This window comes from Nerophis ophidion, linkage group LG14 (genome assembly GCF_033978795.1).
Source record: "Nerophis ophidion isolate RoL-2023_Sa linkage group LG14, RoL_Noph_v1.0, whole genome shotgun sequence".
Taxonomy (NCBI): domain Eukaryota; kingdom Metazoa; phylum Chordata; class Actinopteri; order Syngnathiformes; family Syngnathidae; genus Nerophis; species Nerophis ophidion.
In genome coordinates this window covers 38,868,440-38,892,014 of record NC_084624.1, presented here as the reverse complement: position 1 = coordinate 38,892,014, position 23,575 = coordinate 38,868,440, and the positions used below count along the sequence as shown (strand labels likewise).

At 42.1% G+C, this 23,575-nt stretch overlaps 1 protein-coding gene across 2 annotated transcripts in view; it reads left to right on the top strand.

The window, feature by feature from the left end:
• basp1 (brain abundant, membrane attached signal protein 1) overlaps positions 1–22,072 on the top strand; it is a 28,362-nt gene extending 6,290 nt beyond the window's left edge. The window contains exons 1-2 of one of the 2 annotated variants that reach the window (XM_061920714.1): positions 8,607–8,760; positions 20,713–22,072. In XM_061920714.1, the coding sequence (XP_061776698.1) occupies positions 20,727–21,290 (564 nt within the window). In that variant the 5' untranslated portion in view covers positions 8,607–8,760; positions 20,713–20,726 and the 3' untranslated portion in view covers positions 21,291–22,072. Of the gene's footprint in view, positions 1–8,606; positions 8,761–20,712 lie in introns of those variants that run through there. The other variant, XM_061920713.1, reaches the window with a different exon arrangement.
• Positions 22,073–23,575: the final 1,503 nt, after the last annotated feature.

Genomic DNA, 23,575 nt, shown 5'->3' with positions numbered 1-23,575 from the left:
GGATTGAACCCTGACTACTCAGGACCTTCGTTTTGTGAGGCAGACACACTAACTCCTCTGCCACCGTGAAGCCCTGGTGTAGACAACGTGGAGAAAATTATATCTGGAGATCTGAACACAGATATTGAACGCATAGATGCGCCTGTCTTCAAATCTTACAGCAAGTTCTGTAATCTGCATGCTCTCTCCCAGCTAATAACACTCCCCACACGGTTGTGTGATTCCACCCAATCAACCATAGATCTCATCCTCACATCAGACCGGCATATCATAAAAAATAGTGGGGTCATGATCTGTGGTCTTAGCGCGAAATATATAACCTTCTGCATGTGCAAAATAAGTAGACCCAAAGCCAATGGCCACATACCAGCTCAATCCAGATCCCTAAAAACATACTCCAGTGATAATTTGAACCTTAAATTAGGTGAGTGGGACTGGTCCCCTGTGCTCACGAGCAACCTGGTTGAAGATGCTTGGGATCGCTTCAAAACAGTGTTCCTAGCGATACTAAATGATATGGCTCCCGTGAGAACAGTCAGGAATCAAAGCCCGCTCTGAACCATGGATCAATCCAGACCTATTAGCTGCCATAAAAGACAGAGACAGAAAATACTTCAAATACCAAGAGTGTAAAACCGAAGTAAATAAAAAACCCAATAAAAATAACCTCAAATCACTTCTTTCAACGCTCAAAAAGCAATGCAATAAATTAAGAAATAAGACAAAGAACTTGAATAAATCCTTAAAAAAATATATATATATATCAACGACAAAATAGAGGAAAACACAAATAAGCCACGTGAGCTCTGGAAAATTCTCAACAACCAGCTTCCTGGATGCAGCCAGAAACTTAAAACCAGACTCATCAACATCAACATCAAGGAGGGTGAAGCCCTCATTACAGACAAAATAGAGGTAGCAAGCAGACTTAACACCTTTTTCACCAGCATAGCCACAACTCTCGTTAACAAGCTGTCCCATCACTCTGGTAGCTTTGGTGTAGAACACATTAAAGCCTTCTACAGAAAGCTAGGAGTAATCAACAACAATTTCAAATTAGAAATGGTCTCAGCTAACGAGGTTCTTAATAAATTGAGTGCGCTCCATCCAAACAAGGCCACCGGCCTTGACAATATCCCCTCCAGATTCCTCGTGGACTCTGCCACCACCATTGCCCCAATAATCACTCATATAATAAACCTCTCAATCAAACAAGGCCAAGTAGCCAAGGATTTCAAGATAGCAAGAGTAACCCCCCTTGGACCGCTCGCCTGTGTATCGGTTGGGGACATCTCTACGATGCTGATCCGACTCCGCTTGGGATGGTTTCCTGTGGACGGGGCTCTCGCTGCTGTCTTGGATCCGCTTTGAACTGAACTCTCGCGGCTGTGTTGGAGCCACTATGGATTGAACTTTCACAGTATCATGTTAGACCCGCTCGACATCCATTGCTTTCGGTCCCCTAGAGGGGGGGGGGTTGCCCACATTTGAGGTCCTCTCCAAGGTTCTCATAGTCATCATTGTCACTGGCGTCCCACTGGGTGTGAATTCTCTTTGCCCACTGGGAGTGAGGTTTCCTTGCCCTTAGGTGGGTTCTTCCGAGGATGTCGTAGTCGTAGTGGTTTGTACAGTCCTTTGAGACATTCGTGATTTAGGGCTATATGAATAAACATTGATTGATTGATTATAAAAAAGGAAGCAAATTAGAACCTGGTAACTACCGACCTGTCTTTATTCTCAGTTCCATTTCGAAAGTAATTGAAAAAATAGTTTATGAACAGGTCGATAGATACCTTGCTACTAATAAACTAATGTACAAATTCCAATCCGGCTTCAGAACTAACCACTCCACTGACACATGCCTTCTCTATCTGACCGACCACATCAAACATGAAGTGGACGCGGGCAAATACTGCGGCATGGTCATGCTGGACATTCAGAAGGCCTTTGACACCGTTAACCACGCTATACTGTTGGATAAGCTCAGAGCAATCGGATTTGATAAAAACTCATCGAGCTGGATGCAATCTTACTTGGAGGGGAGGAAACAGGTGGCAGAGGTGAACGGCACCATGTCCCCTCCCCTCTCAGTAAGCTGTGGAGTCCCCCAAGGCAGTATACTAGGACCTTTACTGTTCCTAATGTACGTAAATGACATGCCATCAGCATGCCACTGTCAATTGTTCCTGTTTGCGGATGACTCGGCCCTGCTGGTATCCGGCAAGGACAAGTCACAGGTGGAACAAATCCTCCTGGCTCGCTGGCAACAAGCTATCCATACACTAAGGCAAAACAGAATCCATCTTATCCATCCCATATCAACCTTAAGACAGTCAGTGACTTCACTAAAAGTAGGTGACATTGTTATCACCAGGAAAGATGAGATCACCTACCTAGGTTCCATTCTAGAGGCCAATCTTTCCTGAGATAAAATGGCAACCAAGGTAATCAAAAAGGTCAACCAAAGAAAGAGATTCCTCTACAGAATCTCCTCTCTGGTCAACAAAAGCACCTTGAAGATTCCAGCGGGAACTCTCGTTTAACCCTTTTTCGATTACGCTTGCACCTCCTGGTACCCCAGCACCTCCAAAACCCTCAAATCTAGACTCCAAACATCCCAGAACAAGCTAGTCCGGTTACTTTTAGACCTCCACCCCAGATCATACCTCACTCCAACCCACTTCTCCAAAGTGGGCTGGCTCAGGGTGGAGGACAGACTAAAACAACTTGCACTGAGCCTAGTCTATAAAATCCGCTACACCTCCCTGATACCGGAGTACATGTCAAACTACTTCCTTAACCACAACACTAGGGGGAGCTCCACAAACCACGTTAAACTCAGATTCCGATCTAACAAAGGTCTTAACTCATTCTCTTCTATGCCACATCAACTTGGAATGCACTCTCAACAGGTGTAAAAGTAAGTGCATCTCTATATTCCTTCAAAACCGCTCTAAAACAACACCTCCAGGCAACTTCAACCCTTTACTAATACCCTCCTCCATTCACATCCCATCTCACCGGATTGTAAATAACCTAATGTAAATAATCAAATGTATTTCTAATATTTATACTTGTTCTTATGCTATCTGAACTCACTATATTCTCTGCTGGCTGTACATATCCTACTAAGTCAGACCTACACTGTTTCAATGTCCGTTTCTCTGTTGATGCAATTGTTGATGACTGAAGTACTGATATCAACCAAAGCTCCTCATCCCACCTCCCGGATTGTAAATAATGTAAATAATTCAATGTATATAGTCTGATGATTAACCTGTGTGATTACTGTATTATGCTGATAGTATATATTTGTACCATGAATTGATTAACGTGGACCCCGACTTAAACAAGTTGAAAAACTTATTCAGGTGTGACCATTTAGTGGTCAATTGTAAAAGTTTTAATCAATCAATCAATCAATCAGTCGTGGCTACTGATTGGATTAAAAGAGTGCAAAGGTACCATGTTATTTTATGTCTAGAGGGCTCTAATAATGTTGAAAAAATAAACAAAACACAAATTTTGAAGGTCGTAATCATTGTTTTATGCAACAGGTGTCAAACTCAAGGCCCGGGGGCCTGTTTTGCCCGCGAAAGCCTGGAAAAAAATGTGTTTCAATACTTATTTTATTTTTTTACTAAATGCATTCGTTCTTTCAATTTTGACAGAAAAAAAATGCATATTTTAAACCTTAACTTCTGATCATGCCAATTATATTATCATATTCTGTATTGCAAAACTATTTTTGTAAAATATATACAAATATTTAAATATCTGCTTGTCACTTTTATTTATTATTTTAAAGCAAGTTATACATTAAAAAAATCTAATAATGAAATGCATTTCGATTTATCATGATTAATCACAGGTTATTTCCCGCATCCTAAACATAAATTAATATAAAAAAGCGGCCCTCTGAAAGCAGCCATTACTGAGATTTGGCCCTCAATGAAAATTTGTTTGACACCCCTGGTTTATGTTCTTGCTATGAACATATTTGATTTATTCTATCGTGGTCATGTCCGGAACCAATGAACAGCCATAAACGAGGGACTTTTCTGTCATTATGTAAAAAATCTTCAATTTTAGATTTGTAATATTCATTGGATTTTTTTAAATTAAAACACATGTAATAAAGATAAACATAAATCCTTTGTGTGGTTTCATTTTTGCAAACATAAATAATCGGTGCTATATCCTGTTGAGAATCACATCGTCATCGAAACTAATTTCAAAAAATGTCCACTGTGGAGGACGCTGGTTGTCAGGAGGATAGTACATCAATTAATCAAATTGATCTAACATAGTAAATTAAGCAACAAAGAAGGGATAGGTTTGACGGCAACACTAAATGTGTGTGAATGTTGTCTGTCTATCTGTGTTAGCCTTTCTGCCTGATTACAGTTGGGATAGACTCTATCCAACCCAGCCACCCGAGAGGGACAATCGGTAGGAAATGGATGGATGTATTATTCTAAATCAGTGATTCTCAAACTGTGGTACTGACTGATACAACTAGTGGTACGCCAAATAATCATCTAATGAAATTTTACAACACAGTATTACTGTTCAACGTGTGTTTAATGATACAGTGGCCACAAATATAAAACTTACCTGTGAAATAAAACCTCTGCCTTGTTTTTAATAACACTTAGGCCTACTATGCAACTGTATTTTAATGTTGGTCAGTATGGTGGTACTTGGTGAAAATAAATAAATATTAGTTGTGTGTATGTACACACACACACATATATATATATATATATATATATATATATATATATATATATATATACACACACACACATACATACACACATGTATGTGTATGTATACACACATATATACATATATATATTTACATATACACACACACATATATATATATATATATATATATGTGTATGTGTGTGTGTGTGTGTGTGTGTGTGTATACATGTCTTGATTGGATTATCCAGAGAATAGTGCTCGATACCGTGGTAGAGCGCAATATGTATGTGTGGGAAAAATCACAAGACTACTTCATCTCTACAGAACTGTTTCACGAGGGGTTCCCTCAATCTCCTGATGATTGAAGATGTCGTAGTCGTAATGGTTTGTACAGTCCTTTTGAGACATTTGTGATTTAGGGCTATATAAATAAACATTGATTGATTAATGATTTTTTTGGGTCCAAAACAGAGTACCAGACTGTACTGTAAACACAGCCCAACTAAACCAAACTAAAGCTTTGATTGATTGATTGATTGATTGATTGAAACTTGTATTGGTAGATTGCACAGTACATATTCCGTACAATTGACCTCTAAATGGTAACATCCGAATAAGTGTTTCAACTTGTTTAAGTCGGGGTCCACGTTAATCAATTCATGGTAAACATTAGCATTGTTTAGCAAAGCAGCTTCTTAGGTGCTATAGTTGTAAACTTTTTTATATATACTCTTGTGAATGTTGTTTCACACACTAGTAGAGTAATGGACTGTGGTTACTTAAAAATGACAACATTGCGAGCTTGTAGAAGACTTCAAACAGGAAGTAGATAGCTTGTACAGGAAGTCATTTCAGTGATCCCATGCTAGCTGAAGGAAGAATGTGTTGAAGACTTTATGATAAGTCTTTGGTCAACACTTAGCTGAGTAATTCTGTGTGTTGACATTTCTGTTTAATGAATATGATATTCAATTATTTTAGTGCTCTTTGTTGTAAACCGATACGTCCCCCCCAGCAGTGGTTGGACCTATTCATGCTCCAACTGAGGCAATATGCATAAATATAGTATTCAAAACATCCATCCATCCATTTTTTAGTGCTTGTTCCTTTTTTGGGGGTCGCGGAGGGTGCTGGAGCCTATCTCAGCTGCATCTGGGCGGAAGGGGGCGTACACCCTGGACAAGTCGCCACCTCATCGAAGGGCCAACACAGATAGACAGACACCATTCACACACTAGGGCCAATTTAGCGTTGCCAATCAACCTATCCCCAGGTGCATGTCTTTGAAAGTGGGAGGAACCCGGAGTACCCGGAGGGAACCCAGGCAGTCATGGGGAGAACATGCAAACTCCGCACAAAAAGATCCCGAGCCCGGGATCGAACGCGGGACTACTTAGGACCTTCGTATTGTGAGGCACATGCACTATAACCCCTGTGCCAACGTGCTGCCCGCATTCAAAACATCCATCCATTTCCTACCGCTTATTCCTTTTTGGGGTCGCGGGGGGCGCTGGTGCCTATCTCAGCTACAATCGGGCGGAAGGCGGAGTACATCCTGGACAAGTCACCATCTCATCGCAGGCGATCAAAACATCCATCTTCTACTGCTTATTCCATTTTGGGGTCGCGGGGGGTGCTGGCGCCTATCTCAGATATAATCGGGCGGAAGGCATTGTACACCCTGGACAAGTCGCACTTCATGGAAGGGCCAACACAGATAGACAGACAACATTCACATCCTGGGGCCAATTTAGTGTTGCCAATCAACCTATCCCCAGGTGCATGTCTTTGGAGGTGGGAGGTACCCGGAAGGAACCCACACAGTCACGGGGAGAACATGCAAACTCTACACAGAAAGATCCCGAGCCCGGGATCGAACGTAGGACTACTCAGGACCTTCATATTGTGAGGCACATGCACTAACCCCTGTGCCAACGTGCTGCCCGCATTCTAAACATCCATCCATTTCCTACCGCTTATTCCCTTTTGGGGTCGCGGGGGGCGCTGGTGCCTATCTCAGCTACAATCGGGCGGAAGGTTGTGTACACCCCGGACAAGTCGCCACCTCATCGCAGGCATTCAAAACATCCATCCATTTTCTACCGCTTATTCCCTTTTGGGGTCGCGGGGGGCGCTGGCGCCTATCTCAGCTACAATCGGGCGGAAGGCGTTGTACACCCTGGACAAGTCGCCACTTCATGGAAGGGCCAACATAGATAGACAGACAACATTCACATCCTGGGGCCAATTTAGTGTTGCCAATCAACCTATCCCCAGGTGCATGTCTTGGGAGGTGGGAGGAACCCGGAGTACCCGGAAGGAACCCACACAGTCACGGGGAGAACATGCAAACTCCGCACAAAAAGATCCCGAGCCCGGGATCGAACGCGGGACTACTTAGGACCTTCGTATTGTGAGGCACATGCACTATAACCCCTGTGCCAACGTGCTGCCCGCATTCAAAACATCCATCCATTTCCTACCGCTTATTCCTTTTTGGGGTCGCGGGGGGCGCTGGTGCCTATCTCAGCTACAATCGGGCGGAAGGCGGAGTACATCCTGGACAAGTCACCATCTCATCGCAGGCAATCAAAACATCCATCTTCTACTGCTTATTCCATTTTGGGGTCGCGGGGGACGCTGGCGCCTATCTCAGATATAATCGGGCGGAAGGCGTTGTACACCCTGGACAAGTCGCCACTTCATGGAAGGGCCAACACAGATAGACAGACAACATTCACATCCTGGGGCCAATTTAGTGTTGCCAATCAACCTATCCCCAGGTGCATGTCTTTGGAGGTGGGAGGTACCCGGAAGGAACCCACACAGTCACGGGGAGAACATGCAAACTCTACACAGAAAAATCCCGAACCCGGGATCGAACACAGGACTACTCAGGACCTTCATATAAGTGAGGCACATGCACTAACCTCTGTGCCAATGTGCTGCCCGCATTCTAAACATCCATCCATTTCCTACCGCTTATTCCCTTTTAGGGTCGCGGGGGGCGCTGGCGCCTATCTCCGCTACAATCGGGCAGAAAGCTGGGTACACCCTGGACAAGTCGCCACCTCATCACAGGGCCAACACAGATAGACAACATTCACACTCACATTCACACACTAGGGCCAATTTAGTGTTGCCAATCAACCTATCCCCAGGTGCATGTCTTTGGAAGCCGGAGCACCCGGAGGGAACCCACGCAGTCACGGGGAGAACATGAAAACTCCACACAGAAAGATCCCGAGCCCGGGATCGAACGCAGGACTACTCAGGACCTTCGTATTGTGAGGCACATGCACTATAACCCCTGTGCCAACGTGCTACTTGCATTCAAAACAATATTTATAAAAATATTTAATTGAATATTCCTTCCTTCCATTTTCTACCGCTTGTCCCTTTTGGAGTCGCAGGGGGTGCTGGTGCCTATCTCAGCTGCATTCGGGCGGAAGGCGGTGTACACCCTGGACAAGTCGCCTCTTCATCACAGGGGCTAACACAGATAGACAGACAACATTCACACACTAGGGCCAATTTAGTGTTGCTTCATTGAATATTAATATAAAAAATAAAATGGAGCCTCTTTGTTTATCTGCCTCCATGCGTGGTCAGTGAAACAGCGGCCACCCGCTGTGAGCGCCATCTGGTGCGTCTTTGTGGAAATGGTGACACTCAAACGTGAAAGATTTACCCCAAAAAAAAAAAAAATGGAAAACTAAAACTTCAGAAGATAAGATCAGCTATGAAACATTGTTTACTTTCTCAGTGTTCATCCAGTCAATCATTAACTGGCGGAATGTTCCAGCACAAACATAGTGGAGGTCCACCTGTTAACACGCTTGTGTGGCGGCCATCTTGACCTGACCTGACAGGCTCTCATGTGCATGCCGCGGCAACAGGTGGCGCCCTAACTCCTGCTAGTAGTCAAGTATTTATTGAAGGCAGGAAGCTGGTCTAAGTAAGGCAGCAAATGTTTTTTTTATAGGTAAATAAAAAAAGAGAGTGAGTTGAATAAAAGTTCAGGAAGGATCCAATAGAACACAAAAGGTAACGTGATGATTCATTCTGTAACTTTGTCGTGTTCACACAAGTAAAGTTTTTGAGGTCGTCAGTGGGTCGGCGCAGCTCTGCTGCAGGAAGTGTGTCACTGTGCCCTTCCTCCTCTCTTTTTGGAGTTGGGGGTATTTGGAGTTCAGCTCTGTTGTCCCGGGCAGCACGAAAAAATAGGGGCTAGTGTGTGCCTCACGATAAGAAGGTCCTGGGTTCGATCCCGGGGCTCGGGGTCTTTCTGTGTGGAGTGTGCATGTTCTCCCCGTGACTATGTGGGTTCCCTTCCTCCCACCTCCAAAGACATGCACCTTGGGATAGGTTGATTGGCAACACTAAATTGGCCCTAGTGAGGGAGAATGCTGTCTTTCTGTGTTGGCCCTGCGATGAGGTGGCGACTTGTCCAGGGTGCACCCCGTCTTCCGCTCGAATACAGCTGGGATAGGCTCCAGCTGTATAGAAAATGGATGGATGGAGCTCTGCCGACCCATCTCCTAGTCTGGCTTCCAGCCCTCGCGTTTTAGACTGATGCGGCGGAACAGTGGCAAAGATGTTCCGGTGGCTGGATGTAACCTTTTTGACCTGGGGGCCCAACATTTCCACTACAGAGGGACCCACTCAAATGTATTACAACTGAGTTAGTAATCTCACTCCCGGTTCTACTCATACTCAATAATTGCTTCTAACCTACTTACAGTGAAAACAGGATAAAACGTGTAAATCACAAAGATTATTATTATCAAGGCTTATCTCCGGCTGATTACAAAAATAAATACTATTTAAAGAAGAGACTCATAAAAACTGATGAAAAATACATTTACATACAATCACGTAGTGCTAAACTAAATACATTCTAAGCATATAAATTGTAAATAATAATATATATATTTCATTAATAAACTGAGCAGCACGGTGGAACAGGGGTTAGTGCATGTACCTCACAATACAAAGGTCCTGAGTAGTCATGGTTTCAATCCCGGGCTCGGGATCTTTCTGTGTGGAGTTTGCATGTTCCCCCCGTGACTCCGTGGGTTCCCTCCGGGTACTCCGGCTCCCTCCCACTTCCAAAGACATGCACCTGGGGATAGGTTGATTGGCAACAGTAAATTGGCCCTAGTGTGTGAATGTTGTCTGTCTCTCTGTGTTGGCCCTGCGATCAGGTGGCGACTTGTCCGGGGTGTACTCTGCCTTCCGCCCAAATGCAGCTGAGATGGGCTCCAGCACCCCCCGCGAACCCAAAAGGGACAAGCGGTAGAAACATGGATGGATTAATAAACTGTCAATAAAATTAAAAAGCGCAAATGAGAATTCAGCTTCACCACTTTAGTCATAATTTTTGCGCTTAAGAAACCTCTGATATTGATATTGTCATTACTGCCACAAGTGGTGGAAAAGTGTATTACAATATGCAAGCTGGGGAAACAGATATTTTTCGGCGGCCCTCTAGGGGGCGCTTGTGGCCCATCAATGGTTGAGAAACACTGCTGTAGAGGACTTGTGTGGACATGGGAGCTGACGTGTCAATTTAGGCCTGACTGGGGCCTAATGTGCTAATGTTAGTTACTCTATTCTGTAAGCAAACAGGCCCTGCGATGAGATGGCGACTTGTCCAGGGTGTACGCCACCTTCCGCCCGATTATAGCTGAGATAGGCGCCAGCGCCCCCCGTGACCCCAAAAGGGAATAAGCGGTAGAAAATGGATGGATGGATGTAAGCAAACAATGTCACCAAACAGGAAGTAGATGTTGGATGAATGACGAATAAAAAAAAAAAAAACTTGTTTATCATATCAGCTGATTGGAAAGTAATTTTAATCAACATTTAGCACCTAAAATGTTGTTGCAGTCAGGGTTAGCCCCCCCCCAGCGCCGCCCTGTAGGCTGATTAATGTATTGCGCAACAATGTCACATGATTATCTCATCTGAACATGCTTGAACCAGGAATTAGACTTAGCCCAACCCTTATTTAAAGCTTGTTTTGCTCCAAAATAGTCTCCACATTTACGACAAAAAGTCAGCTAATGTGAGGGACTTTTAACTTTTGGTCATTTTCATCATATTTGGCTCCTCCCCCTACGTGACATCATGTTTTTGGCATGTTAGGCTGAGCATCTGTTCTCCTGCACTATTGTTGTCCATGTGTGCTTAAAGGCGGCGAACAAAGCTAAGCGTCGCACACAAACACAGCTGTCAACACAACTGCTAACAATGTCAGCGTCTGTTTGGAACAAAGCTGCTCGTTTTCTTCTGTTATTTACTTATTGTACAATCTGAAAAAATCATTGACAAAGTTCGGACGAGGGGCCATTTGTGGCCCGCAACTCGTTTTTTATTGAGCTGCGATCTAAGTGGGAAACACACATACACATTTTCCAAATCTGAAAATATTTGTAACTGTTAGAGACACTACAGATGAAGGTAAAAAAATCTGGCTTTTCCAAAAGTTTGATGGTTCTTTATGTGGTGTGCGCTGATAATAACACAATCCACCACATACTAGTGTTGGGCGATACATACGATATAAATCAGAGGTGTCAAAGTTGTTTTCACTGAGGGCCACATTGCAGTTATGTTTTTGATTGATTGATTGATTGATACTTTTATTAGTAGATAGCACAGTACAGTATATATTCCATACGATTGACCACTAAATGGTAACCCCCCCATGAGTTTTTGAACTTGTTTAAGTCGGGGTCCACGTTAATCAATTCATGGTATGTATGGCCGCATCTAACAGTGAATACTATTATTACACAATTTTTAATGCGTTTTATCAGTAGATTTTTTTCAAACTCAAAGGCCTACTGAAATTAGATGTTCTTATTTAAACGGGGATAGCAGGTCCATTATATGTGTCATACTTTATCATTTGGCGATATTGACATATTTTTGCTGAAAGGATTTAGTAGAGAACATCGACGATTAAGTTCGCAACTTTTGGTCGCTAATAGAAAAGCCCTGCCTTTACCGGAAGTATGTGCGCGTGACGTCACGAGTTGCAGGGCTCCACACATCCTCACATTGATTTTAATGTGAACCACCAGCACTAAGAGCTATTCGGACCGAGAAAACGACAATTTCCCCATTAATTTGAGCGAGGATGAAAGATTCGTGTTTGAGGATATTGTTAGCGTAGAAAAAAAGAAAAAAATCAAGTTAAAAAAAAAAAAGGCGATTGCATTGGGACGGATTCAGATGTTTTTAGACACAATTACTAAGATAATTCTGGGAAATCCCTTATTTTTCTATTGTGTTGCTAGTGTTTTAGTGAGTTTAATAGTACCTGATAGTCGGAGGTGTGTGTTCACGGGTGTCTTGAGGCCAGTGTCTGAGCGAAGTCGACGGCAGCTGTATGGACGGCACAAGCTCAGCTGATCGCCGGTAAGAGGCGACTTTTTACCAAAATTTTCTCACCGAAAACTGCTGGTTGGTCGGGAACCATGTTCGCTTGACCGCTGTGATCCATAGTAAAGCTTCACCTCTGGGAATTTTAAACAAGGAATCACCATGTGTTTGTGTGGCTAAAGCTTCCCATCTCCATTTTTCTACTTTGACTCCTCCATTATTAATTGAACAAATTGCAAAATATTCAGCAACACAGATGTCCAAAATACTGTGTAATTATGCGGTTAAAGCAGGCGACTTTTAGCCGCGAGTCGTGCAGAGCTAATATTTCCTTACAGTCCGTGACGTCACGCGCATCATTCCGCGACGTTTTCAACAATAAACTCCGCGGGAAATTTAAAATTGCAATTTAGTAAACTAAACCAGTCGTATTGGCATGTGTTGCAATGTTAATATTTCATCATTGATATATAAACTATCAGACTGCATGGTCGGTAGTAGTGGGTTTCAGTAGGCCTTTAAATGTAGAAAATAATATGGTAAGTTGCAATAATTTTACCTCAATTTAGTGTAAATTACTGTAAATGAAAAAAAAGTACTGCTGTTTTTATGGTTGAATGTTTTTTTTACTGTAAATAAAAAAAACACAATTTTACAGTAAGTTGACAGTTTTTTTTTTTGTTTTTTTTACCGCAAATCAACAACTGTAGATTATTCTGTGTATTTCAGTAAATGCCAAAATGGCACCACAGTTTATTACTGTAAAAAAAAAACAGTTTTTTTCATTTAGAGAAAAATGCTGTAAAAATCACAGTAAATTTCAAAATTTTACCATGAAATTTATTGCTACTTTTACACTGCACAATTTGATGGATAAATTGCTTTGAAATCATTATTAGTAGTAATTTGTATTCAAAACATAGTTTGAATGTTTGATAATATATTTTTGCATAATTAGACAACTTAAGTTAACATAATTTGCGACTATTGAATTGATTGATTGAAACTTTTTTTTAGTAGATTGCACAGTACAGTATATATTCCGTACAATTGACCACTAAATGGTAACACCCGCATAAGTTTTTGAACTTGTTTAAGTCGGGGTCCACGTTAATCAATTCATGGTATGTATGGCCGCATCTAACAGTGAATACTATTATTACACAATTTTTAATGCGTTTTATCAGTAGATTTTTTTTCAAACTTAAATGCAGAAAATAATATGGTAAGTTGCAATAATTTCACCTCAATTTAGTGTAAATTACTGTAAATGAAAAAAAAAGTACTGCTGTTTTTATGGTTAAATGTTTTTTTTACTGTAAATTAAAAAAAACGCAATTTTACAGTCAAATTTTGGCACCTAAGCTGACAGTTTTTTTTGTTTTAGTTTTTTACCGCAAATCAACAACTGTAGATTATTCTGTGTATTACTGTAAATGCCAAATTGGTTTATTACAGTAAAAAAAAGTACTGTTTTTTTCATTTAGAGAAAAATGCTGCAAAAAACAGTAAATTTCACAATTTTACCATGAAATCTATTGCTACTTTTACACTGCACAATTTGATGGATAACTTGCTTTGAAATCATTATTAGTAGTATTTTGTATTCAAAACATAGTTTGAATGTTTGATAATATATTTTTGCATAATTAGACAACTTAACTTAACATAATTTGCGACTATTGAATTGATTGATTGAAACTTTTTTTTAGTAGATTGCACAGTACAGTATATATTCCGTACAATTGACCACTAAATGGTAACACCTAACAGTGAATACTATTATTACACAATTTTTAACGCGTTTTATTAGTAGATTTTTTTTCAAACTTAAATGCAGAAAATAATATGGTAAGTTGCAATAATTTCACCTCAATTTAGTGTAAATTACTGTAAATGAAAAAAAAAGTACTGCTGTTTTTATGGTTAAATGTTTTTTTTACTGTAAATAAAAAAAAACAACGCAATTTTACAGTCAAATTTTGGCACCTAAGCTGACAGTTTTTTTGTTTTAGTTTTTTACCGCAAATCAACAACTGTAGATTATTCTGTGTATTACTGTAAATGCCAAATTGGTTTATTACAGTAAAAAAAAGTACTGTTTTTTTCATTTAGAGAAAAATGCTGCAAAAAACAGTAAATTTCACAATTTTACCATGAAATCTATTGCTACTTTTACACTGCACAATTTGATGGATAACTTGCTTTGAAATCATTATTAGTAGTATTTTGTATTCAAAATATGGTTTGAATGTTTGATAATATATTTTTGCATAATTAGACAACTTAAGTTAACATAATTTGCGACTATTGAATTGATTGATTGAAACTTTTATTACTAGATTGCACAGTACAGTACATATTCCGTACAATTGACCACTAAATGGTAACACCCGCATAAGTTTTTGAACTTGTTTAAGTCGGGGTCCACGTTAATCAATTCATGGTATGTATGGCCGCATCTAACAGTGAATACTATTATTACACAATTTTTAATGCGTTTTATTAGTAGATTTTTTTCAAACTTAAATGCAGAAAATAATATGGTAAGTTGCAATAATTTCACCTCAATTTAGTGTAAGTTACTGTAAATGAAAAAAAAAGTACTGCTGTTTTTATAGTTAAATGTTTTTTTTACTGTAAATGAAAAAAAACGCAATTTTACAGTCAAATTTTAGCACCTAAGCTGACAGTTTTTTTGTTTTAGTTTTTTACCGCAAATCAACAACTGTAGATTATTCTGTGTATAACTGTAAATGCCAAATTGGTTTATTACAGTAAAAAAAAAGTACAGTTTTTTTCATTTAGAGAAAAATGCTGCAAAAAACAGTAAATTTCACAATTTTACCATGAAATCTATTGCTACTTTTACACTGCACAATTTGATGGATAACTTTCTTTGAAATCATTATTAGTAGTATTTCGTATTCAAAACATGGTTTGAATGTTTGATAATATATTTTTGCATAATTAGACAACTTAAGTTAACATAATTTGCAACTATTGATTTGATTGATTGAAACTTTTATTACTAGATTGCACAGTACAGTATATATTTCGTACAATTGACCACTAAACTATAACAACCGAATACGTTTTTCAACTTGTTTAGGTCAGGTTCCACGTTAATCAATTCATGGTAAAACTACATGGAGTACATATATTTGTTTCCCCAAAAATAGAAATAAAGAATACATTCAGTATGAAAAGTTACAGTATTTTATTGATACATATTTTTTCTATGCTTTCGAAGGCCAAATAAAATAATGTGGCCGGGCCTTGAGTTTGACAAATGATATGAATTTGGCCGACGACAGAGCTTTTCACATTATTGTCATGTAATTACATTGCATGTTTATGACATTCCAGCTGTGTCCCGCAAACGTACAAAGTCGTCCTCAGCGCACTGTAGCATTCTCGCTAGCGGGTTATGTTTTCACGCACAAAGCCACTTCTAAGTTAGCAATCTTTGCCTCCATGGCGGAAAATAAACTGTTCCTTACCAGTACTGTTATCACTGGAGGACAAGGAAAAGCTAAACATGCCACACTACCCCCCGTAGGAGGATGTACTGTATACTAACCGCTTTGAAACAGAGGTGGGTGGATTGATACAAATATTGACATTAACGATACCAAGTATTGTATCATTATATGGTCGATGCTACAGTGATTATTAGATTGCTACTTTTTTTTAAACACCATTTTTTGTCGGATTTGTTATTGTTTACAAACTCAGGAAATAAATCCCTTGAAATGGGAGGGATTTAAGGGCAAAAAACGAATTGTTAAGAAATCATTTGAATATATAATTGATATTGTTACTCAGTCATGTGTTTTTGTCTAAATAGAACTGTGATCAAAAATAAAAATGTTCAATGATCTTGAACATTTGAAGTATCAACATTGTAATAATAATAATGGATTAAATTGATATAGCGCTTTTATATACACTAAATTACATGCAAAGGAGTATGGTTCACATTGCTATAGCAGCCAGTCCAGCCTGTTTATAGTCATCGATTCATATTTTCATTGATATCATTTTTAGGTGCACCTGAAGGTCTCATCTTTGCTATTTAATAATAATAATAATAATGATAATAATGAATTAGATTTATCATCGCGCTTTACTATTATTAGATACTCAAAGTGCTCACAGAGAAGTGGGAACCCATCATTCGTTCACACCTGGAGGTGGTAAGCTACGTTTGTAGTCACAGCTGCCCTGGGATATACTGACGGAAGCGAGGCTGCCAGTTTGCGCCTACGGCCCCTCCGACCGCCATCCATCCATTTTTTACCGCTTATTCCCTTTTTGAGGTCGCGGGGGGCGCTGGTGCCTATCTCAGCTACAATTGGGCGGAAGGCGGGCTATCAATCAATCAATCAATCAATGTTTATTTATAGAGCCCCAAATCACAAATGTCTCAAAGGACTGCACAAATCATTACGACTACAACATCCTCGGAAGAACCTACAAAAGGGCAAGGAAAACTCACACCCAGTGGGCAGGGAGAATTCACATTCAGTGGGACGCCAGTGACAATGCTGACTATGAGAAACCTTGGAGAGGACCTCAGATGTGGGCAACCCCCCCCCCCTCTAGGGGGACCGAAAGCAATGGATGTCGAGCGGGTCTAACATGATACTGTGAAAGTTCAATCTATAGTGGCTCCAACACAGCCGCGAGAGTTCAGTTCAAGCGGATCCAAGACAGCAGCGAGAGTCCCGTCCACAGGAGACCATCTCAAGCGGAGGCGGATCAGCAGCGTAGAGATGTCCCCAACTGATACAGGCGAGCGGTCCAGTACTTCATCCATGGTCATCGGACCGGACCCCCTCCACAAGGGAGGGGGGAACATAGGAGAAAGAAAAGAAGCGGCAGATCAACTGGTCTAAAAAGGAGGTCTATTTAAAGGCTAGAGTATACAGATGAGTTTTAAGGTGAGACTTAAATGCTTCTACTGAGGTAGCATCTCGAACTGTTACCGGGAGGGCATTCCAGAGTACTGGAGCCCGAACGGAAAACGCTCTAGAGCCCGCAGACTTTTTTGGGGCTCTAGGAATCACTAATAAGCCGGAGTCTTTGGAACGCAGATTTCTTGCCGGGACATATGGTACAATACAATCGGCAAGATACACCCTGGACAAGTTGCCACATTCGCAATTTAGTGTTGCCAATCAACCTATCCCCAGGTGCATGTCTTTGGAGGTGGGAGGAAGCCAGAGTACCCGGAGGGAACCCACGCATTCACGGGGAGAACATGTAAACTCCACACAGAAAGATCCCGAGCCCGGGATTGAATCCAGGACTACTCAGGACCTTAGTATTGTGAGGCAAACGCACTAACCCTGTCATTCATCCACCATTGATTTTGAGAACTGCGGCGAAAAAAGTAATACGTTTTAATTTTTCTTGGTGGTTTGAAATGGTGAACATGGTATCTGCACGGTGGAACTGTGTTTGATGTGGACGGTGGAAGACCCTGCCATCTTTTGGGTATATCCGTGGTCCGCTGTATTCAAAACGTGTTTTAAAAAGAATTTTCGCTATCATTAAGACAAAGTTCACAGCGGTTTGAGAACCGCTCTGAAACAGGAATTTAAACACCCTTAAGAGCTCGGGTGAAGATCTCAGAGTAGAACCTTTTCTCCTTTGCATGGAGAGGAACCAATTGAGGTGCTTTAGGCATCGAGTCCTGATGCCTCTTGGGTTACCCCCTGCAGAAGTGTTCTGGACATGTCCGGGGTAGGTAGACCTTAGACATGCTGAAATGGTCATGTCACCTCTGTGTTCCCTGGTAGAACTGTAAGACCTAGCCAAACACCAGAAAGTCTGGTTTTCTACTCAGACTGCTGCCCGTGGACCTGGTAAAGCAGAAAGAACTGGGTGGATGAATGAAGAAGTATTTGCTGTCACATTTTTATTTGATTGTTATTAAATAGCTGGACTAACATTAGGTGATTGTTTAGCCAAAAGCAGCATCATTTTTTCACTGATCTTTGCTTGGTAATTTTGCTCTTACTATACGTGTGTGGGGCTTCACGGTGGAGGCGGGGTTAGTGCGTCTGCCTCACAATACGAAGGTCCTGAGTAGTTTCTGTGTGGAGTTTGCATGTTCTCCCCGTGACTGTGTGGGTTCCCTCCGGGTACTCCGGCTTCCTCCCACTTCCAAAGACATGCACCTGGGGATAGGTTGATTGGCAACACTAAATTAGCCCTAGTGTGTGAATGTTGTCTGTCTATCTGTGTTGAAGTGAAGTGAATTATATTTATATAGCGCTTTTCTCAAGTGACTCAAAGCGCTTTACATAGTGACACCCAATATCTAAGTTACATTTAAACCAGTGTGGGTGGCACTGGGAGCAGGTGGGTAAAGTGTCTTGCCCAAGGACACAACGACAGTAACTAGGATGGCACAAGCGGGAATCGAACCTGCAACCCTCAAGTTGCTGGCACGGCCACTCTACCAACCGAGCTATTCCGCCCTGTGATGAGGTGGCGACTTGTCCAGGGTGTACCCCCGCCTTCCGCCTGATTGTAGCTGAGATAGGCACCAGCGCCCCCCGCGGCCCCAAAGGGAATAAGAGGTAGAAAATGGATGGATATACGTGTGTGTGATGAAGATGAGATTCCATTAGAAAAGCTCATCTTGACAGCGCTTCAAACATGTCATGCTAAGAGCGGCGTGTGTTTGATTATTGTTAGAAGCTGTGAGGGAGGAGGAGATACAGTAACTGTCAGGCCTTTAGAAACTACAGCCAGCAGTAATGGAGGAAAAAGGTCCACCATGTTGTCTTTGTCATCTGCTGGCTGCTTAAATCCAAATGGCCGCCGCTATCAATCTCGCCGTTTTGACAACACGGACACACCGTTATTGTTGAGTTTGTTGGCGTTGAGTCATGTGACTTCCTGTGTCGAAGAATTAAGGTGCATTTATGCGCTGACCCTGTAGTCCGGCTCTGCCCATGCTGGGCTCGAACTCGCGTCCACAAGTTCCCACCGATGGAGTTATTTGAGCAGTGCTAGCCTAAGAGGAAGTGACGCTTTTTTCACAAAGCCTCATCCTTTTCTCATTTAATGCCAACTTTTCTTTGTTGGATCTCATCCCAGAATCCCACTGAGTCCTTCCTGTTGGACCACCTGTGCGGCATTCAGAGCCAATGTGGGCGGGGCTTGATGTCCCCGTGTAAATTGTCTGACATTAAAGGCCTACTGAAACCCACTACTACCCACCACGCAGTCTGATAGTTTGTATATCAATGATGAAATATTAACATTGCAACACATGCCAAAACGGCCGGTTTAGTTTACTAAATTGCAATTTTTTAAATTTCCCGCAGAGTTTGTTGTTGAAAACGTCGCGGAATGATGACGCGTGTGCGTGACGTCACGGACTGTCAGGAAATATTAGCGCAGCACCACTTACGGCTAAAAGTCGTCTCTTTTCATCGCGCAATTAAACAGTATTTGGACATCTGTGTTGCTGAATCTTTTGCAATTTGTTCAATTAATAATGAAGAAGTCAAAGTAGAAAGATGGACTTGGGAAGCTTTAGCCTTTAGCCACACAAACACACAGTGATTCATTGTTTAAAATTCCAGAAGGTGAAGCTTTACTATGGATGAGAGCGGTCAAGCGAACATGGTTCCCGACCACTTGTCAACCGGCAGCTTTCGGTGCGAAAATTGTGTTAAAGTCGCCTCTTACCGGAGATCTGTGGAGTTTGCGTCGTCCTTGTATCTGCCGAGACTTCCCTCAGACACTGGCCTCAAGACACCCGTGGACACACCCCTCCGACTATCAGGTACTATTTAATCTCACTAAAACACTAGTTACACAATAGAAAGATAAGGGATTTCCCAGAATTATCCTAGTAAATGTGTCTAAAAACATCTGAATCCGTTCCAATGCAATCGCCTTTTTTTTTTTTTTAACTTTATTTTTATTTAATTATTTATTTATTTTCTAGTCCTTAGCTGTCAATATCATCATCCACAAATCTTTCATCTTCGCTCAAATTAATGGGGAAATTGTCGTTTTCTCGGTCCGAATAGCTCTTGCTGCTGGAGGCTCCCATTAAAAACAATGTGAGGGCGTGAGGAGCCCTCACCCTTGTGACGTCATCGTCTGCGACTTCCGGTAAAGGCAAGGCTTTTTTATCAGCACCAAAAGTTGCGAACTTTATCGTGGATGTTCTTTACTAAATCCTTTCAGCAAAAATATGGCAATATCGTGAAATGATCAAGTATGACATATTGAATGGACCTGCTATCCCTGTTTAAATAAGAAAATCTCATTTCAGTAGGCCTTTAACACACAAGAACACAGGTTAAGTGAGTGAAATACACAATGAGATGCTTGCACTGCTAGATGACAACTTGTCTTTGTGTTGTAACCACTCAGACGGTGACAAACACTAACACGCACAGAGGCGGCCATTGTGTGGCGCCTTGTGACGGTGCGGTAGTAGCGGCGGCCCGACTTGTACCAACCGCACAGTTCTCATCTTCTAATCTTTTCTTTCAGTGCGAATGAGAGTTTGTTTACTGATGCAACATCTCCAGTTTGTCTATTAGCAACACGTTGTTTATTTGTGTGCAGACGCCACAGTCGCCATGGGAGGCAAACTGAGCAAGAAGAAGAAGGGCTACAACGTCAACGATGACAAGACCAAAGATGCCAATGCAGAGGGGGCGGGTCCCGAGGACAACCAGAAGCTAAAAGACAACAAAGACGAGGCGGCCACCCCCGTCGATACCAAGGAAGCGACCAACGACACAGCGGCCAAGGAGGCGCCAGCCAAGGAAGATGAGAAGAATGCAATCAAGGAGCCGGAGAAACCCGTCGCCAACGCTGAGCCCAAAACGGATGGCGCCAAGAGTGCCGAGGCCGCCAAGGCAGAAGAGACCCCGGTTGTCCCCAAGGAGCCGCCCTCCACCGCTAAGGACGGCGGCAAAGATGAGGCCAATGCCAAAAAGACTGAGGCCCCCAAAGTCGAGGCGACCCCCAAAGCCGAGGCGGCACCCAAAGCCAATGCGGACCCCTCCGCGTCCCCAGACCCCAAAGCCTCGGACGCCAAGGAGACACCAAGTTCAACGGCGGTCCCAGAAGCTGCGCCTAAAGAGGGCAACGCCACAGAGGCGCCCAGCAAGGATCAAAGTGTAGCAGCTCAAGATTAATGGACAGCTGACCACACCACAACCACAAGGCCCCGCCCACTTTGGACAATAACAACCAATAATAATTAAGACGACCCCGGAGCATCCCCCCACCACCCACCCCCACAGTAGACTACTATTATTCTTGTTGTTGTTGTTGTTTATGTTCTACTTTTGAGGATTTTTGACACCAGCATCATCACCATCACATGACATCACACCTTAGCCTCGCACCCTCTGAGGTCCCCCCGACCCCCAAAATCAGCTGATAACAAAGTTCGGAGCTCTGGTTCTGGTCCACAAACAAGAAGTTTATCGATCAAATTTGTATCTCTCATAAACTCAAGCAGAACTTCTTAAAATAAATGATTATTAAAACTTCTTAAGAGGGGAGAGAAGTTGATATCAAACGAGCATGTTATCCTTTTATCGTCCCTGGCCGTTTCAATGACAAGCATCCTGATGCGACACATTCATCATTAGCACCACCCCCAGTCAAAAGTTTCGAGACACTTCGCGAATGAAGGTGTGTCCAAACCTGGGGACTACTCCTGCTGGTGCACGTGCACGACGACATGCACGTGCACCAGCATATCTCCATCACGTCACCTTGCATGTCCGTGCTGGTCGTGTCTTTTTGGTCCCCCCGACCCCCAAAAGATGCTGCTGATGATGATGATGATGATTTGTGTTTCCATGGCGACTGTGTTTGCATCCCACCGACGCTCGCTCCGCGTCCTAAAGACAAAAGAAGAAATGGAAAGTTTCCAAGTTGTGTGTAAACAATAAAAAGCAGAGCTTGAGATGTTTCTGTCATTTTCTTCCGACATGCGTACTTCCTGCCCAATTAGCAGACTTATCTATTCACGTCTGTCAGCGCTGTTTGCATTGCATTTACCTGCTCTACATAACCTCACACCTGTGTCGACTCCTCTGCCGACATTTTTATTTCAGCAAACTTTAAAAATGACAAAGACCAAGCAACAATATCGAAACATCATGGCAAGGTAGCAGCATGGATGCTGGACACATCACCATGCTGAGCGTCAGAAGCCCCCCCCCCCCGCCCCTCTCAGCATCCCTCACACTTCCATTGGCCTGGGAGCTTCCTGCGGGATTGCGATTGGTTGCCACGGCGACGGTGGTGCTGCCTCGAGCCTAGCAACAGGCGGAGTGCGGGAAGGATGGTGTGGGGGTGCTCGCGTGTGCAGGAATGAGGCAAGAACATGGAAAGCCATGTGAACACACAACTGTAACAATAGGAGCTACTGTTAAGATATGCCTTCCCGAGGACAGTGTTTTCAACCGATTTTGAGGCAAGGCACATTTCTTTCATTTAAAAAAATCCAGCGGCACACAACCAGCAGAAAACGTTAAAAAATGAAACTCCACAAGGTCGTCATGCCTTATTTTGAGTTTGTTGGTGTTTTCCTGTGTGTAGTGCTTTAGTTCTTGTTATTTTGGTGGCTCTTCCTGTTTTGTTGGCGTCTTCCTTTGAGCGCTATTCCGCACACCTGCTTTGTGTTAGCAAGCAGGGCTATTTACGTTGTTGCTATCCTTCTTTGTGTGAACATTGTTAATTGTCAATGTCGTAAGTTTTTGCTGTCATCCAGCATTCCGTGTCTGTGTACTTTGTAGCAACTTCAGTTTTACTTTTGTTTTGCATAGCCATTGCCTTTTCCTTTTGTTCATTTTTATTGGGATCACAACAAATCATCCTCGTTGCACCCTACACATTCCAACTTTTACAAAGCAATTAACTACTTGCTGCCACCTACTGACATGGAGTATTACGTGGTCAGCCTGCCGAGTTTTACACAGCACAGACACTAAGCAACGGTGGATTATTTGCAGAATATAATTATTGATTTGCAAAAAATATTTTATGGACCACTTAGGTGAAGTTGCATAATTTCACACTGGTTGAAAAACACTGCGCCGAGGAACTATTCTTTGTGTTGCAACGGGGACATTATTCAGTCATGCACCGGAAATGGAGTAGAGGTTGCATACTTGCCAACCTTGAGACCTCCGATTTCGGGACTTGGGGTTTGAGGGGCGTGGTCGGGGGTGGGGCGGAGGCATGGTTTGGGGGCGTGGTTAAGAGGAGAGTATATTTACAGCCAATTCACCAACTCCAGTATTTCATAATATATATATATATATATATATATATATATATATATTATGAAATACTTAACTTTCAGTGAATTCTAGCAATATATATTTATTTATTTTATTATATATATGAATAAAATAAATAGTTGAATTTCAGACGGCACCTATCAAATACAAAATAATAAAAA